Below are 16,009 nucleotides of genomic sequence, written 5' to 3'. Positions count from 1 at the left end.
ATAATATAAATATTATAATAACTACATAAAAGTTTTTTTTTTCGCAGTTGTATATAGCGCAACCTCGACCAGAAGTTAATGGAGTGCTTTACATGAGCACCAGTTACATTACACAAGGAGATATTCATTTTTTTCAGGCATGGGGATATTGAACCAGTGCTAAGAATCAAACCTGGTTCCACAGTTCTAAATTTGGCAGCTCTGACCATTATGCCACATCTCTTAGTTTTTAACAAGAAATATTTTTAATGATGAGGTATTTAATCGTTTTAATTTATAAATACATGTAAGTTAATGCTTTTGTAAAAAAAATGTCAATGCAATTCAATTGATTCTATTAATGTTTTGTAATTGTTAATACATAATAAGCATATACAAATGTTTTACCTAATGTGGGATTTAACTTAAATCGTTAAAAAGAATGTGTGTTTAATTTAATATATTTAAATGAATGTAAAAGGTATGTAAAAAAAAAGTTATTAGTTTAAAGTTACTATTAGTAACTTTTTCCATATATTCGGAGGTACAGAGAAAAAAAGTGTTAAAGATTGTTAAACACTAAAAAAAGGAAACAATGTTACATTTTAAATACTTATGTTAAATAATGTTATATATTTTTTAAATGAATATAGAAAACAATACATCATTAATAACATAGATGAAGTTTGAAATGTAAATATTTTGAAAATATTAAATTAATCTTAATTTTATTAATTTCGAATCATAAAAAAATCACACCTAAAGTAAAACATCTTTTTTATTATGTATTTAAAATTATTCCACATGATGTACACAATTAATTAATATGAATTTAATTATACTTTTAGTGCAACATATTTTATTGATTATAATATAAAGATAAACATAGAAGTATCAACACACATATTACAAATGCCAAAATTAATTATGTACAAGAAATAGTTAGACAATCATATCAATGCAAACTTAAATCGTAATGTTGTCCGTCAGTCTCAAAAGAGTTCAAATAATAAGCAAAAATTATAAAAGGTCACTAAAATGTCGAGTGAGCTATTTATTCAATATAAATATACATCATTAGAATTCACAACATAAGTCAAGAGTTGTCTACATTTAAGGAGAAAGACACTAGTGATTTTTTAGGGTATGAAGCAATGTAAATTGTCCATGTCTAAGATATATCATTCAGTCCCACCAAGCGTGAATAAATAACAGACTTATATTCTTACAATCAGAAGAAATTGACTCAGTTGCCAAAGAAGTAAGAAAATCAAATAATTTCTTTTGATCATTAGTAGAAGGATATACAAGGGCATGAGATTTAGAAATAATAAGCTTAAATAAAATGTGTATATTGACATGAAAACTCTTAGTAGCAATTGTCCTTACATCTGTCCAAAATTTGAAAAAGAGAGGGCAATCCTATGACATATGTTTTATAGATCCTGGTGAGCATTTGCAATGCCAACAATTTGGGTTATCAGTTCATTTTGCTTTAAAAATGTAGGTAGACCATAAACAATTGAATAACATGTTTTAGGGGGAAAATAGAAGCACATAGAAAGTCTGCAATATTACATGTCCATTAATTCCTCAATTGATTTATGGGACGTTGTACATAAAGATTAGAATTCTATATTTCTGTGCACATAGTTAGAGATGAATTATCAGTAGAAGTGAGTTTCCTATACACTTTAGCTATGTGGTCAAGGCGACTAAAGATGTTAATGCATAGTTAAATATCAGATATTTTAGCAGAAGGTAAATAATTCATATATGCATTGAAAATACAGTTACATAGTAATTTATACTTATGATGATATTCTGGTTCAGGTAGATGAAATATATTGTAGTTCTGAAAAAAGATAAAAACATATTTCCTTAATTCATCTTGCTAATATAAAAACTGCCAACCTCATACCAGGATTTCCAGAAAAATATATGTCTAATAATTTTTAATTGAGGATTATAACAAAGAAAGACCTTTTTGAGGTTTTCAAATTAGAGCTAAACTTTGCATCAAAAATCAATAAGATAAGTTTTGTAGTATTATTAATTGGTGACATTTTTCCAAATTTACTATTGAAATAGTTAAGAAAGCTGGGAAAGGTAAAGGATTTAGCAAATTGTGCTCAATTAATATTCATTTTGGGATAGAAAAAGGTTGTATCATTTAGAACCGAAATTAAACTTTGTGCAATTAGAAATTAATAGTAATATTTCTTAAAGTCAGGTAAACCATACCACCATCTTTGTGGACAATTGTAAAGCCTCATAAGGTATGCAGGGAAGTTTATTATCCCACATAAATTTGGTATGTAACTAATTGAAATTATTTAATAATATAAATTACATTATATTTTAAATTCATAAAATGTAATGAACTTTGTCAAATGCAAATAAAACATGTTTTCATTTTAGATTAAACATTATAGTGAATGAATTTATATTTTTAACTAGTTTAAATAATTTAATTTAATAATATTGCTGTTTTTACTTCCATTATTTTCTATGGGATCCTGTTCCTCCACTAGTGGCTGGCCATTTGTAGTGTTGGACTTACTCCAGCTCTGAGTACAACTGTGACTGTTTTCGGTGTAGTAACTTTAGAAGTACGTTTTGTGAATAGGATTAGGCTTACTCTTTTGTGGGTGAGTGTGAATCCCTCCCATAACCCGTCACTAACATTTCCTTAATCCCTCCTTATTCCAAACTTACCCCTTCCCTTTAGTAGTAAGTATTTACCATTGCCTGACCATTATCGTCTGCATCTCCCACATTTAATGAAAAAAAGTATACTTATGTGTGCAGATACTGTGCTGTGGGGCCAGAGACTGGCCAGCACAGAAAAAAAATAGTCGGAGACTAGAACCTCCATATGTAGGTCTGTGATTTGCACTTTGTAGTATATTTAGTAGCATTACAGTAGTACCCATAAGCATACTACAAAATGCAGTTTGTGAATGGGTCCACAGGTCTTCCCTGAAAAGGCTTGAAGATGTGCCAAGACACTGAGCTTGGGCTGATTTGTGGGTGGGCAAGAATGTTAAAGATGTCAATATTGTTGTGAAGGCTCTGCAGTTTTTACTAACCTGGTCAAGTTAACAACCTGCTGCGAGGGGAGGAGCCTAGCTCGCGACCGAGATGGCCGCGTTTTAGCTCGGCTCCGTCCGGCCGCCTGTTTATCTTCATTTATCCTGTATTCCTCTTGCCCCGGGAAGCCCTCCTTGCTGTGTTTCGGTACTCCAGTCACTTAGCGGACACTTACCCGTTGCTCCGGTGATCCTGAGTGCTGTCTATCCTGTGCAGTGATCCCGCTCGGAGCCTCCGGGGCGGTCCGGCCGGGCCTCCTTGCTACGCTGGGCCGTGACGGAGCGTGTTGGTCGGCCCTTGTTGGCGCTGTGGAGCTAGACGCGGAGGCTGATGTGTGAATTGGCCGGCTGTGCCCCTTGACGGACCCGACTGGCCTGGGCCCAGAGGTACGAACGCTGCTCCTCGCGGGAGAGCCTACTCAATTGTCTGGTTGGATCCCCCTTCTATTCCCCGGCCCGGCCATTTTGAATTTTTCCGCCCGGGCTCGGAGAACGGGGCCGGCGGTACGGGGGGACCGACGGACATCCTTCTTCTGGTGGCTCTCCTTTCTGCCTTGGGGCGCCCTGCCGCAGTCTGGCTGACCTCCTTTTGCTCTGGTGTTACCCCGGCCGGGGTTCCCGACGACCGGGGACGTGCTGGGCTCTTAAGATGGCGGCCGGCCCTGGGAGTCTTTGCCGGGCCCGGGCGAGCACTGGGGGCCCGCCGCATGGCCCGGATGTCGGATCTTGTAAAGAGTTTCCTGCGCTTCGAGTTGTCCTGGATGCACTGAACTCCTGGCGGACTACCGTGGCTGCGTCTGTCTCCACTGTGGAGGCGGACCCTCATTTTGGACAATGCGGGCCCCCGTCATCGGATTTGGCCTCCTCGTCGATGATCGCGACTGATGTGCTCCTTGACTCTGTGCCCCCGGCGGGGACCGCATCCTTGGCTCGGAGAGTCTCCGACGCCCCCCGTTGTCCTGTCTGGTTGCCTCGGCCACTGGGCAGCGGTCCGCTTGTATCCTGGCCTGGCGTCGACGACCCTTCCAGTCTCTCTTCGCGTCGACTCCCCGACCGAGAAGTATGTTCCGGCCCGGCTGGGCCTGCCTCGTTCGAACTGTCCTTGGAACTCTGTCTGCAATACGATTGTTGTACTGTGTCTTTCCTGGATCTTCAGTATTTTCTTTCCAGTTTCTTCTTTGGACTGCCGCGAAATTTTCTCCTGAGCCCTGTGTCCCTCATCGTCTGCTCTTGGTTTGTTCGGATGGTTACAACCTTGGCCAAAAGTGGACAGGGCTGAAACGACTTTTATATGCGGTAGTCTGGTTTCTTTGTTATGTGATTGACAAGTGCTGTTGTGCTGTTCCTGTAATTTTATGAGACTCCTGAAACTTTTTCTAATATCGTTAACTTCCCATGGGCTATACCCTTCCCTTGTAGCAGGTGGCGGGATGGAAGCAGATGATACTGATTTTTCGCCCTCCCCCGTGTGCGTTGTTCCTTCCCTTCCCCTGCCCCTTCCCTTTTGTCTTTGTTTCTACCCTGTTCCTTTTCTTCTATATTTCGGGTTCTATTTAGGGCGACAGGCACGCTGCCGGGGGGTAGGCCATAGCCCTCTGCAGGGGTGTAGGGTGGGCTTGTGGGGTGGGTGGGAGGGTCTGTTGTTGTTTTTGGAGGGGTCTTTCTCTCCTCCTTTTTTCTCCCTACTTGGTTCTATGGCCCTTGTGTATCCCCTTTTTCGGGGCTCTGTATCGCCGTCTGTCCCCCGGGTGTCTTTCTGGTGTATTTTTCCGGTATTACGAAGATGGTGATTTGTTCTGTTTGTCTTCCTATTTTGTGGTCGATTTTGTACCGGAATTTTGTTTTTCCTGCTTTGTCACCTGGGGGCGGGTGGTTGGGTTGGGGTCCCTTCCTTTTCCTTTTTCCCCCTTTCCCTTCCCTCTCCCCCCCCTTTTGTGGGGTTTTTTCTACTTGGGGGTGCATTTCGTATCGTTTTGGTATTTGGGTCCTTTATTGTGCTGATCGGTGGGACGGGTGGTGGCTGCGGTGGGAGGGCAGTGGATTGTGTGCACAATTGCTTTTCTTTCTACCCGTTGTTTTGCCCGGTACTTACTAGTATACCTCTGTCGTATTTATTTCTCCTGTGTTTTTAAGATCGCTGCGTTGCTGCCTGCCGCGACCCCGCCCCTCTGGCTTGTGTTATGGCCCGCCAGGCTCCTGACCTCCCAAACCCGTTCTTTAAAAAGGAAAACTACCTTTCTATTTGTTTGCTCCTGAGATTGCTCTAAGATGCTTGCTCTTTCCCCTGATTTGTTGCCTTAGTATATTGTGACACCTGATATATGACTCCTGCTGTTTTTGTTATGTGGTGGCCAGCCCTGGTGGGTTGTAGGCCCGTATTTGTGAGCTTTCTCTGTTCAATAAAGGTTTTAAAAAAAAAAAAAAAAAAAAACAACCTGCTGCATGTAAACTAAGGGCCCAATTTATATGTTGGTGGAAAGGGTACTCCGTCGCCACGTCGACGGAGTACCTTCCCACCGTCATAATGGTCCACCCACCAGATTTAAAAGCGGGTGGACCTTTAGTCTAAACACACCGAAGACTAATCTGTCTCTGCCATTATTAGATCCCCTCCGATGGTCTGCCCTCCTGATTCAGATGAGCACAAATATTGGTCAGATCTTTGCCTGTAACTGCCAGAAAAAACCTGATGGTAAGGGGAAGTAAAAACTTAAATTTCCCCCATTGCCATGGAAGATAGCTACCATGGTGAGGGCTCATTGTTTTTATATTTTGAAAAACAAAATCCCATTCTGGAGTTTTGTTTTTGAAAATAAATAAAAAAATGACTTTACCCTATAGCTCCATCATGTTTGACAGAGCCATATGGCAAAGTTACAAAGCATTGATAGGAACCGCCTTGATGGTGGTTCTTGACAATGCATTAAATTTCCCTCGGCCCAATGGAAATATATCAATTTGGTCACCCTGACCTCTACCCAGGTGACAGAGTAGTTTATTACATCACCCTGTCGGAGGATTGGTTGTCTTAAAAATATATATATAGGTCCCTAAGTTCTTTTCAAAGTAGTAACACACTGAATCTAATCATATGAAATGGAAACAGGTTACATTTCCATGCAATATTCAATTTAGCTTTTCTTTAGTTTTTTTCCATTGTTTCCATAGTGTAAGGACTGGATGCTGGTGCACTATTTGAATTTCAATGGATATGGATAAATTATTTATATGAATTACTTGACAGTTATTTAAAAGTTGAATGAATATATCTGTACTTGAGTAGGTGATATTATGTTTTACTATTATGAAAAGGAAATAAAATGTATTGTGATACAGTAATGGTATCCCTCTCTTGTGTTGCTTATTATTGTTTCTATAGTGTAAGGACTAGATGCTAAACCACAATTTGCAAATCATGAGATGATTTAAAATATGCCATACATAACAGCCAGAACTTTGACTGATGAAGAAACACATCTCTACTCTTGTTTGGATGAGATATACCACAGGGATGGCAAAAATGTAACTTTAAAGGTTTCATATCATTTGAATCTAGATAGGCAATGCTTCTGTATAAGGGCGGCTCCTCCACTAAGGTGAAGGAGCATCGCTCCATTAAGTGTAAAAAGAAAATGATAATAACGCAACATTAATAACGTTATGTTATTATCATGTTCTTCTTCTTTAAGGAGCAAGCCAGGTTGGGGCGGGCTGGACTTGTCACAGAGAGAGGGAGGAGGAGCAGTTGCTGCTGTACCGAGTGTGCATGACCGTTTGGCCGCCCGTCTTGGGCTGGCCAAACTGTCATGCACACTTAGCATGTTCTGCACTGGCAGTATTAAACAGCCTGGGTGGAGAACATGCACATCCTCCCAGTCCCAGTCTGAGCGTTGAACCACAGCCCTCAAACTAATTACAATGCTGCTGTCATGATGACAGCAGCATCATGATTGGCTGAGGTGAGCCTGGGTACTGCCAGGAGAACAGCGAGGACGTAGAAGAGGCTGTGCTGATGACCGGAGACGAAAAGTCTTCTATTTTCTTTCTAAACCTCCTCTCCCCACACCCGTTACCCACCACCATTCCCTACCAGCCACCACTGCTTCTGTGCGCTCTAGAAATGATATGAGACCAGTAAATGGTAAACTTATTGTATTTGAAGGGAACATGATTCACTGGGGCAATGAGCAAAATGCTTTTGCTTGAAATCAGAGATTATGGTGTTCCTTAAATGGGTGGTGATTGATATATATATATATTTATATATATATATATATATATTATATATATATATATATATATATATATATATATATATATATATATATATATATATATATATATATATATATATATATATATATATATATATATATATATATATGAAATGGAATATAGTGCCCTTAATATGGGCATTAAGAGCAGAGTCAATGTTAATATGATATACTCATTGCTGCTAATAATTTTTAGTACGAGAGTAGCATTACAATTGTTTTTAAATTATTAATTTTGGGGATTTGTATTTTCTATATTTCAGCTTTGTATATTATTGGTTCCATAGTATAAGGATTAGGTGTTGAACCCCAATGTCCATTCATGAAATGGTTTTCATGGATGGGGGAGGGTGCAGTTACTTAGTTGGTGAGGCTGAGTGAGGAAGGGCTCTCCAATAGGGCAGCTGTGATTGGCTTAGTGTAGTGGAGATCAGGGAGTTCAAATGTGCAAGGCCTGTTGGCTGAGCTGAAGACAGTGGTGGAAGTTAGAGAAAACAGTAAGGATGTTTTTGTTGCAGCAATGTTTAGTGGATGACGGAGCAGGTGAGAGAGAGAGAGGAGAGAAGAGACACATTCAAATGAGGAGCTGAAGAGTGTGGGGATTTTTTAGAGTGTTAATGTGCATGTGAACCATGTCTCAGTGATGAAGAGGACATTGAGGCTGTGAGGTGTGATGTGGCTATGACTGTTAAGACGTGTGAATGTTAAGTATGCTTTATGAGCATAAAAGAAGGAGGTGGTACTTGGGTGTGCTCAGAGTTGATTTACTTGAAAGTGGGTAAAGTGCATTTCCATGAAGAGCAGCTGAGACAGCATAGATGTTCTGTAACTGGTACATTGTGAAGGCGTGAGAAGACAACATGGTAAGCAAGGCGCATGCATGCTTTACTCAGGGTGCAAGAGCAGTGGCAAGGGATCCTGGCTTCCAGTCAGAAATTGCCCCCGGGATTGCCCTTCATGTGCATGCAGTTACCAGAGACACAAGTGGTGTATGCACAAAGAAGAATGGCAAAGAGGATGTTGTGTGGCCAGGAATCAAAAACAATGAGTCAAAAGCTATGAGAGAAGTTGGCTGTATCCACAGGCAGACATTTGCACATCTGTAAAGGTGCCTGTATTGCCTAATGCGGTCTAAAGGTGCTTGACAGTGATGGGACTCTCAGGCGGGATGGTTATCCATGCAGGCCAAAAGCCATGGTTCTAACTTTAAATTGCAGTGGCCGGTAAGAAAATGCTCTCTATCTGGCCACCAGACAGTGAGTACCAATTGGCAGGCAAAATGTTGGCTGCTTCTACACCACTTTGGAGAAAGTTTTCAGAAGGGAAATCATAAATTTACTATGGACAAGGTGGGCATGGTGCTGTCTAATAATGCAGGTCATGGGTGGACCTCTCACAGAGGATGCAGTCTGCCCCTGCATTCCATATGGCCTATTGCTTATCCTCACATCGCACAAGAGATCTATGCAACATACCTCTGACATGGCAGTTGACCATGTACACTAATCCTAATGTGCAGACAGGAGGCCGTAAGAGAAGATGGCCAATGTCATACTAATCTGGAGTAAGATTTCAGGAAAGAACAGTGGATTCTATATAAATCCAGGATTGGTAGTGCAAAGCATGGAAGATTCAGTCAGGAGGGCTACGGATTACCTGGGAAGCAGGAGGGCCTGACAAAAGACTTTAGATGCCCCTGAAGATGACTGAGTTGATAGCTGGAAAGATTGAGATATGGTTGTATAAAAGGATAGACACCTGAGCTGTGACAAAATAGATCCATTAACAAGTGAAAAGACATAAAAATAAATGAATAGTTATAAAGACGCTTGACTAGACATATGGATGGATAATTAAGCTTATGGATAATTTAATATACATGAGGCAACATTTCTAAAGGTTTGAACAGATAAAGATGTATAGATGGTTAACCAGATGACTTCAACCAAGTAAGGAGAGAAAGAAAGAGAGAGAGAGAAGTCAAAAAGACAACACTGGCTGATAAATTGTCAGACTCTGAATGAAAGGCCACTAACGTGATACCACACAACTAGACAACGGACCTGTGGCTCGACTTCAGAGCAATGGAGAGGACATAAAGGCTCACCTGTCAAACAATGAACAGCCCGTACTGACATTTTACTGGAGTATTAAGTTGAAAATGTATACAAACCCAATAAGCCATAAGTTGTTTAACGGTATTAATCCACCCAGTCACCTTTCGCCTGTGCAATTTGGATGAGCCGACTGAAAATGGTGCGCATGCGTGGCTTCAGGGAGAAGTTCCTTGCTCCGCCGGTCACTGAGATGATGAGGCTGGGAGTCTTCAGATGCCAGTAACGGGTCATCAGCTCGTACAGGACGTCAGGGGCCGTGTCAGGCGACAAGCGAATGTACTGCAGGGGGGACAGGAATGGAATTGAGCAGCGTGTCTTCCTTAGCAATGAGAGCCCACTTTCCCTTCTCACACAAACTTTCAAGCCCCTTCCTGCATCTAAGGCTGTTGTCAAAGGTGGATACTGGCTTCATGGGCCTAGAGCCACCTCCCCTCTTTCCCACCCCTCGCAAGTAACCAAACTTTGATTAGCTACGAACCGAACCAAGGGGCTCATTATGATGGCGGAAGGACCGCCACCGCCGAGCTGGCAGTGGCGGTCCCTGTGCCATCTGACTCCCATTTCCCTCGCTACATTAGGATGGTGGGGGGAATTGTTTGTGATCGCGGCGGTCACAAAGACCGCCCTCCACGCTTCCGCCACAGGCAATCGACACGATTGCCTGGCGGAGCATTCAGCATGGGTAAAATGGCAGCGGTGCCTAGCAGGCACGGCCCGCCAGATTACAATGCTGGCGTCAACCAGCCTTTCCATGGGGGTGGAACTGCCATGAAAAGACTGGCGGAGGCTGGGTTCAGGGGCCCTTTCCGGGCACCCACTGTGTTGGGTGAGGGTGTATGTGCACTGGGGGCGTACCGATGGTACCCCCCTACATTTCCAGGCGCAAGGTGACAGACATGCGATTTACAACACCGCGGCGGTGCTGCAGCCAGCAGCAGCGTCCACAATGTAAAATCGCTGGATGCGACTGCCATGGTGGCGGTCGCATCATTATTTGAAGTGTGGAACCGCCACCTTACTGGCGCATGGTCCCCTTACTGGCGCTACAATGGCGGGCGGACTCAAGTCCGATCACCATCATAATTGGCCCCCAAGAACCAAAAGAGGGATGTCTGGCAACAAGGTGCTGAATTTCAGATTCGAAGACTTCTATCCAACCAGATGCAGCAAAATGCATTTGGTGGGATAAAAGTCTGTGAATCTGAAATCCAGCACCTTGTTGCCAGACATCCCTCTTTTAATCCTACATCTAAAGTTTCTAAACCCCATTCTCTTTCACCTATGACATCAACTTGCACACTGATTCCCCTCAGCCGAATTGTGCCCTTTGATTTCCCCAACTTATCCACTCATTCAATTGCTTCCATTGTGCCACCATGTTTCTCCCACCATGCGCCTTGCATAATTACTGATCACATAGCACCAAGAAACCGTCTGGTGAACGTGTGCTCTATAAATAAATTTTAACATAACATCATCCAGGCGTTCGTGCATGTATGTGCAGTAATCTCATACCTATAATGCCTTATCATTGATGGCAGGTAGACTGGGGCTCCTATGAAAAGTTGTTTTTTTTCTGTGAAACTTTAGAGTCAATGAGTGAGACAGTACATTAGTTACTGACTGCTGTTCTTGAGTTTTATTTGGTCCCCTAGCCTGATTGGTTAGATTCAAACGTGGATGCAAAATATTAGCGTGTACCACTGTTACCGAGTTTGCTAGTTGAACTTGATGGATATAGCGGTATAGTGCTGGTGAACATCGTGACCCACCAGTAAACCCCCCATCATACTTCAAGAATAAACTCAACCAAGGATCGGGGGTAGGCCGGAGTACAATAAGTTTTGAAAAGAGGTGAGAGGACTAAAATAGTTTCAGAACAGATGTGGTAGCCATCTGATATTTATGACCCTGTCCTGCACGGGGTTAAATACTGGCAGGGAATTTGTTTGGAACATTAAATGGCGTCAGCATGTTTCTATTTTCAAATGGTGGTTTCCCAGAATCCCCTACAATCCTCCGAACCTAGACTCATCACAGGTATTTGAAGACAGACTGGAGGGTTAAAATTAATTTCACAAACAAATTTAAAATGTTTTTAATTGTTGTACAATTCCTATAATTATTAGAGAAATTAAATAAATCATAATCCCCAAGTTAATATGCTTACACGTGTTTACCAAAATATACCTGAACTGGGTTGCTTCATCAAGGCTACCACTTTTTATTAAAAAAAATCTCGGGTAATAATTGCTCAGATTCAAAATTCTATAAATCCCTGAATTCAATTAGTGTATTGTCATTAAGATGACGTGTTCATCCCTCATATTTGATCTGTTACATTAGTAGCATTAAAAAATCATAACATCAGTTCAATAAATGTGGCTTTTAACGTTAAAACCATTAAGTTGACAGTATGGTAACCCCCATTGCTGTGAGTGGAGAGTTTCTGCTCTAATTGCTGGTATTGACTTTTTTGGGGTGTTGTGTTTTTTACAAACTTTTGTTTCCTGGGTATATTATCAAGAACGGCGTTAAAATTATTGCCGCTTTAGCGGTTGAAAACTGCCGCTAAAGTGGTGATAATGGGCTTGATAATAAGCCCATTTGAATTCCCATAAAAGCCCAGGTTCACACCAGAACATGGACTTCTATTGGAATTCTCAAGGTCATATTATCAAGCCCATTATCGCCGCTTTAGCAGTTTCTGCTGATAAAGCGACAATAATTTTTAACGCCGTTCTTGATAATATGCCCCCATATCTTTTTAATTATCCACTCTCCTGGTCTTTGGATAAAGCATGCTGCCCTTTTATCTCTTTAATAAAGGCCTAATAGATGTTTCTTTTACAAAATGTCTTCATTTATTTTAAATTTTTCGCTCTCTTTGGTCTTTGGAAAGAGCATGGTGCCCATTTTATCTCTTCAGTAAAGGACTAATAGGAGCTTCCATTTTGGGGAAGGGAGCCCTCTAGTTTTCATTTGAAGGCCATGATCATACCGTCAATGCCCTATTTTAACAAGGTAGCAGCACAGGCTCGAGCCAATGCTGTACCCAAGGCAAGCATATTTGCGCCCTTCCACATGCTGCCCACATGTTGCCCGTTTTTCTTGCACCCAGCAGATGAAACGTTCTTACACGAGGGAGGACTTGGTCTATCTTAACATAAAATGATTTTTCCACTTTTTTTTAAATGAGCCACATGTTCCAAATGCCACTCAAAGATTGTCTGAGCCCCCCATACTGTGCAAAATGATGTGACTTGTACTTGGTTTCTATCAGCCTGTCTTATAAACGTTAGGTATTTACCCAAACATTTATTAGAAATTTGTAATCCATTATCTTCGGCTACCTTGGACATTGTTTTCCTCATGGAAGCCTGGATTACTGATTCATCGCTTCTAGGTATAGCAGTAGCCATACCTCCTGGCTACTCAATTACATATCTAGACTGACAGGATGGAAAAGATGGTAGACGTCCCATAATTTATTGCTCTTCTTTTGACTGTAAGTATTCTAATCTATCGACCCACAACCTATTCCTCTGAGTTTACTGACTCTCGTACTGACCTAATCGCCCCACGTTGGGTCCAATATTCTAAGGTTACTGTATTGGGTGATTTTTATTTATATAGCGAAAACAATAATTATGTGAAAAACAAATCGGGAACCGCTAAACATAAGAAATATAATTATACTCACATTTTTTTTTTAAAAATCTCTTTATTCCCATTTCAAAAGTGAGCTTCCTTTAAGCGAACTTCTTCACGGCAAATGTTATGTGGCAAGAGTCATACCCTCATAAATCTGGCTCATTTTGATTATCAACAGAGTTTATGACATAGTTCATACACATCCGTAGAAAAGTGAACAGTAATTGATACCCAACTCAATATCAATACTTCATGTTCATGATGGAACTATGGCATGCTGACTCAGAGATCAATATCCTTTCACTTAACAATGGATGTGGATGAACTATGACGTAAACTAATTTTAATGAGCCAGAGTTATTAGGCCGTGACTCTTGCCACATAACATTGTCTTAAAGAAGTTTGCTTGAACGAAATGCAGGGCTCAATTTGAGCCGGTGGTTTCCGGTGCTCATCAACCAGCACTTAACTGTCAACACCGGCGCTCGTGACAGGCTGCCGCAAGGTGTCGCTGTCTGGCTAATTTAGAAACAACAACAGTTAATTATTAATTCAATATACATTAAAAATGACAATGTACCTACCGCCCAAATCATTCTTATAACTTTGGGAGCCTGAAGTAGTCTGCACCGCCACACTTGAAGGAGTGTGATTGTTAGTAGGTGGGTTATTACTATCATTGGCAGTATAGCAGGGACAATGTTTGTTGCAAGCTGCAGTGGCCTCCTGATGAGGGCCCTGGCACTTATTTATTTTTTTACAAATTAAGCACTGTCGAAATGCATCGGTTGTATGAGCTCACATTTGGACATTTGGATAACGTTTCTACAACTTTGAGGCGTTCCATCTTCAAATTTCTTTAAAAAAAATATCCACTTTAATAATATTTCTTCAATATAGTGATGATTTGGTTTTCAGATTATTATTATTTTGCCATGGGAGTACTATCGCTAGCGGCAGATACTGTTCGAGGGTGCACCTATGTACATTTGTGAACAGTTTTGGGTGTGCCGTATTGCTGCTTGCCCTGCTACTTTTCAAATTGCTTGACCTATCCAAACAGTATTTATGTGCCTGCTCATGACCTGAACAATGCTCTCTCCCCACTAAATCTCATTTAACTAGTTCCTTCTTCTGCACATGCGGCGGGGCACGCGACAGATCTTATTATCTCCAACTGGTCATCATTAATGGTAAGGGTTCCTCTCCCACTCACATGCTCTGATCATTTCCTTATGTTTCTGATCCTCCTTCTCATCGGATTCGATTTAAACCTTCTCAACCCTGGAGTAGGATAAATTATCATATTTTATTCAGACCTCAGCATCCCCATTGCCTTCTATTCAGGACTCGTTGGTTGATAATGTCAACAGAGTCAACCACTGGCTTATGATTGGCTTATCGCGCCATTAATAACACAGTCTCAAATAAAGTCAAATCATCCCTCCATCAGGCACCATTAGCTCCGTTGTTTACTTCAAATAGTATAGATGAAAGACAGATGTGAAATGCTAGAGAGGACTTTGGAAAAAAAACTACTTCCTTTCAATCAAAGTAATATTTAAAGCTGCCATTAAAAACAATCTTAAATCACTCAGAAGGGTTCAGGCGGACTTTGTTGCTCAATCAGTAAAGCCTCTAATGGCCTGAGAGGCGTTTTCAAAACAGTTAAAACTTTTTGGGCTTTTCAGGTGTACAATCCTTTCCTTGGATGTTTAGGAACTTCTCTATGACCTTTTTTTTTTAAAGAACAAATTGAAAAAATATATCAAGATTTCACTGACCCGCTAGCCACCAGGTACTCCTCCTATTGAATGGAGCTTTTCACAGGTAAATTATCATCTCACTAGTTGATTCTGCTCACGCTTTATTTAAATGCAGGTCTGGCTCTATGAGAGACCTTTGCCCCCTCAGGTGCTGACTATGAGTTGCAGGTTGTTAACCCAGTGATAAACGTGCTGTTTAGTAAATCCATCTCATCTGCTACAGTTCCAGATTGGTAGAAGCACACCCTAGTGGTTCCGCTATTAATGAATACGTTTATGTGTGTCAATTAAAGCCGATACAATAAATCGCAATAAATCACTAAAACATGAAAATAAATTCAGTTAAGAGCAAATGAACACCACTCCAAATTTAGAAGAAGACTATAAAATACTGCTTCATTAGAAAAGTAAATAATATTATTTTAAACTCTGATTTTGCGACAGTGTCAGTAACCAACACATTCAATTCCTTCGCTGCCTGATGGCAGTAAATATCATGTTAACAAATGTCCTAAAGCATGCCAAGTACATGGGAACAGTAGTAGTCAGACAGAATTCCATATATGCCGTGAAACACCTTGTCTTGTCAGCTTGTGGCCTATGATTAATTTATTTTCTCTAATTATTTTCCGAATTGAAAAAAATAGTTCATGTTTGATTATGGAATGAATCTTCAGGCTCTAATCTGTCTTTAAACGTTTTGGAAGATCTTGGAAGGGGCTTTACATTTATGAGACTTTTTAGCAGGTCTTTATATGGGCTGTCCTCCCAAACAAATTCAACTTAACATCATAGGGATCCTTCACTCAAAACCTTCATAGAATGGCATCTCCTGTGGGGTGAAGGATAATGCTGCTATGTAAGACACACAGGCATGGCATGGGCTGCTGACAGTAGGCGCTGAGGGATGAGTGTGGAAGGGTGCATCTGGGGATGGAACATATAGAAGGGCCGGTGAAAGGCAGATATGAAGTAAAGAGACTTAAAAGGAAAGTGTAGGGAGCAAACAAGCAGCACCAAAGAATAAAAGGGCAAGTGTAGAGGAAAAGGAGATGGTGGGAAGGCAGCAGATGTTGCTCTGCTGCACATATATAAAAAACATAAACGGTAAGAGAAAAATTAGTATA

General features: G+C 41.0%; 1 protein-coding gene across 1 annotated transcript in view; it reads right to left on the bottom strand.

Moving 5' to 3' along the window:
* Nucleotides 1-16,009, bottom strand: part of LOC144824191 (transient receptor potential cation channel subfamily M member 8-like) — a 242,788-nt gene that overhangs the window by 188,937 nt on the left and 37,842 nt on the right. Inside the window, exon 5 of the mRNA XM_078683347.1 lies at nucleotides 9,564-9,741. Coding sequence (XP_078539473.1) covers nucleotides 9,564-9,741 — 178 coding nt within the window. The remainder of the gene's footprint in view (nucleotides 1-9,563; nucleotides 9,742-16,009) is intronic.

The sequence above is a fragment of the Lissotriton helveticus genome, chromosome 3_1 (assembly GCF_964261635.1).
Source record: "Lissotriton helveticus chromosome 3_1, aLisHel1.1, whole genome shotgun sequence".
NCBI lineage: Eukaryota > Metazoa > Chordata > Amphibia > Caudata > Salamandridae > Lissotriton > Lissotriton helveticus.
The sequence above is the reverse complement of the archived record's forward strand: the minus strand, read 5'-3'. Positions and strand labels throughout refer to the sequence as shown.